This window comes from Opisthorchis viverrini (genome assembly GCF_000715545.1).
Source record: "Opisthorchis viverrini unplaced genomic scaffold opera_v5_437, whole genome shotgun sequence".
In the NCBI taxonomy this organism is placed as follows: domain Eukaryota; kingdom Metazoa; phylum Platyhelminthes; class Trematoda; order Opisthorchiida; family Opisthorchiidae; genus Opisthorchis; species Opisthorchis viverrini.
In genome coordinates, this window is record NW_008752100.1 from 205,257 (window position 1) to 208,008 (window position 2,752).

Sequence of the window (2,752 nt, forward strand, 5' to 3'; positions counted from 1 at the left end):
CGCGGTTCCATACTCATGATTTCTAAACGCTGTAACTCGACGCTTCAGATAGTTTATTTGACATAAAAGGCATGGCTGCTCTCTGTTGCCCGTTCCATTTCCACCGTTGTGATAAATCGAATGAATTTATTATGTGATTACATTATCCGTTTGTAAGCTGAGCCTTTGTGAGTACATCGATGTGGAACAGTCTGCTTATTTCACGATTCACATTAGCTCAGAAGGCACAGTCGTAGATGCGGCAAACAAGTATCACGAGCGACACGAATCGTTACGTCAGAAAAACATATCATTGCGATAGAACGGTAACGTGCATCAAACTAGGGTGCAGGATGCAGCTAGTGGGAAGAAACAACGCACCAGTGAACAAGGGATCGATGATGCATCAGGCCACATCTAGGGTGGACGTCACCGGAAATAAGAAAAACGTTTACTTAGGTATCCAATGTCACAAGACGCGATTAATTTTTAGAGCACCAATGAAGGGTCGTATTTGGGGAACATTCTGCGCACCGCATACAAGGCGCGTGGAGCGCGACTAGGCAGAGGAGAGTAGTTTACGCTTACGATTATATGGAATTATAACGAATGACGTGATAGAATGTCTTTAGAGTCGCTGGGTTTTTCGCTGAGTTTGGTTGTAACTAGGCTGTGTTTAGTTTACCAGAAAAACCAGCAGCCGTCTAGTCTGCCTAAACTACCCACGTTCTGCCCAGAAGCATAAAGAATGTCTATATGGTAGCCAGCAGGCAGAATTCTGACACACTGGAGGTCAAACCGAGAATGGAGGGCAACCAAAAGACCCCCACTGAGAAAAAGGAAACTGGCCCCACATCGTCTTCAGTTTCTGACGGCCCTGACAAGCGATAAAGAATATACGCGACATCGAACGCTACTGTGCACATCGCACGTACAAACAAGTATCTGAGAACTGGATATCGGAAATGATGAGTCGTCGATGTCAACATGGAGCCACGCAATCAGTGGAACGAGGAATCATGAAAAAACTAATCCGCGTCGTTTGCAAAAGTCATCAATCAATGGAAACGAATCAATAAGCGAAGAACATGGGAAGCACAGTTGGAGTGAGTTAGGAATAACTGGTCAGCTGAATCGTGAGCCAAGAAAGCATGGGTGAAATGGTCCACACGGAGCCAGGGAACGAGGGATTAGACGGGGCATGGTCACAGCCTCAAGAAGGAAAGGGAGGGATGTGCGACACTTCAGTTATTCGAGGAAACGGATGCTCATTTTCTGTTCGATATCCACGTCGTCAAAAGCCTGCAAAAAAGATTTGGAAAGAAAACCTTGTGTAAATGTCTGTAGTCAATGTGGCTAGGCCATCAGTAAGATCAGCAAATTGAAATTGGGAGAAGGGGCGAACAGCGTCAATGCAACAACAGGAAAAAGCTGTTCTTAGTTAACTTAGTGAACCAACAGCAACAGGACACGCTCAGATAGAAGACACGGAGCCATTCAAATGCATCGATGCGAACCAACTGCCAGGTTGTCCACGTGCCGAGATATATAGGGATGGATTCGAACAGCTGACTTAGTGATCTCGACCATAAGCAGAACGGATCTAGTTCTGCCGACAAGACCGGGGACGGTGCCCTGTTGAGGTTACATCCTATACACTACAGGCACAACACGCTATTCGAAAGGTTGCCGAAAACTCTTTGACAGCCCACGCCTGGTTTTGCCCTTCTTGGAGCTCATCGGTTATTGACAGTGTTGCGGAATATAGGTAGCTCGGGTGTGCTACCGCTCATCGGTAAGGCGAAGTCCCCCAGTTTAAGTCAACTTTATGTTCCACCTGAGCCCAAATTTCTACACTCGTCTCCATACCAATTTGGTGTTGACAGAGGACTGATCTTGAACCTGACTAAGTTAAAACATCAAAAGCGAGATCCACTTTGGTTTCAGGTGAGTCCCCATCAAAATCGAAGTAATATGCAGATGAGTGTGGAAGTCAAATTCTGTGCGTTAGTTCGTCGTCTGTCTTGTCAAAAAGATTCGAGTAGTGCTTCGCAGGTTGGAAAAATTTAACCGGTAAATCGGTTATTCAGCTTTATACAGGATACCTACGTTTTCACGAGCAGGACACCCTAGCTAAAATGTGTCCATTGCATTTAACCATGAATAGTTCTGACGTGCGTGAATCTATCCAACAACCGATGTGTTCGGTATACTTAAGTCATTCCCGGGACCTTGACTGAACATTTTTTACACGACTTCTCCCAAACACTCGTATTGGAAAACGCATAAGCACTGAAAGAAATCAATTTTCATTGCAATAGGTATATTCCAGCCTGCCGGACCACCCCATGAACTCCTGGTATCATTTTTCAAGCCCATAACCGTCATCTGTGGGCCAAATTGGCGGATTTAGACAACCAAACACTTCACTCGGTATTATCCCCCACCTTGAGCAGACCGCACCACATTCAATTGCGCTGAAACTGTGGCCTGATCAGGTCTCAGCAAATCAGCGAGTCAGTCAACGCCATACACGCTGGTCCACTCATACGTGAACACATTTGCTACTGCGGTTTTTCATTCAGAAGTAACATCAAATGATACGAGCTCTTTTATCTTAGAAAAAAATGTCCGAATTTATTTGGAACATGTCTTCAGATGGGACCTTACACTCCCAGTTTAGCACCTAGAAGACATGATCATCATCATTGTCAGCTGTAATAACCGCGTACTTGTTGTAGTTGCCGCAGTTTTATTCACCGACGACATGGGG

The 2,752-nt window shown here is 45.3% G+C and overlaps 1 protein-coding gene across 1 annotated transcript in view; it reads right to left on the reverse strand.

The window, feature by feature from the left end:
* Positions 1–648: 648 nt before the first annotated feature.
* T265_11055 (hypothetical protein) overlaps positions 649–2,752 on the reverse strand; it is a gene marked incomplete at both ends in the record, with an annotated part of 26,177 nt that continues 24,073 nt past the window's right edge. Inside the window, one exon of the mRNA XM_009177604.1 lies at positions 649–1,281. Coding sequence (XP_009175868.1) covers positions 1,228–1,281 — 54 coding nt within the window. The remainder of the gene's footprint in view (positions 1,282–2,752) is intronic.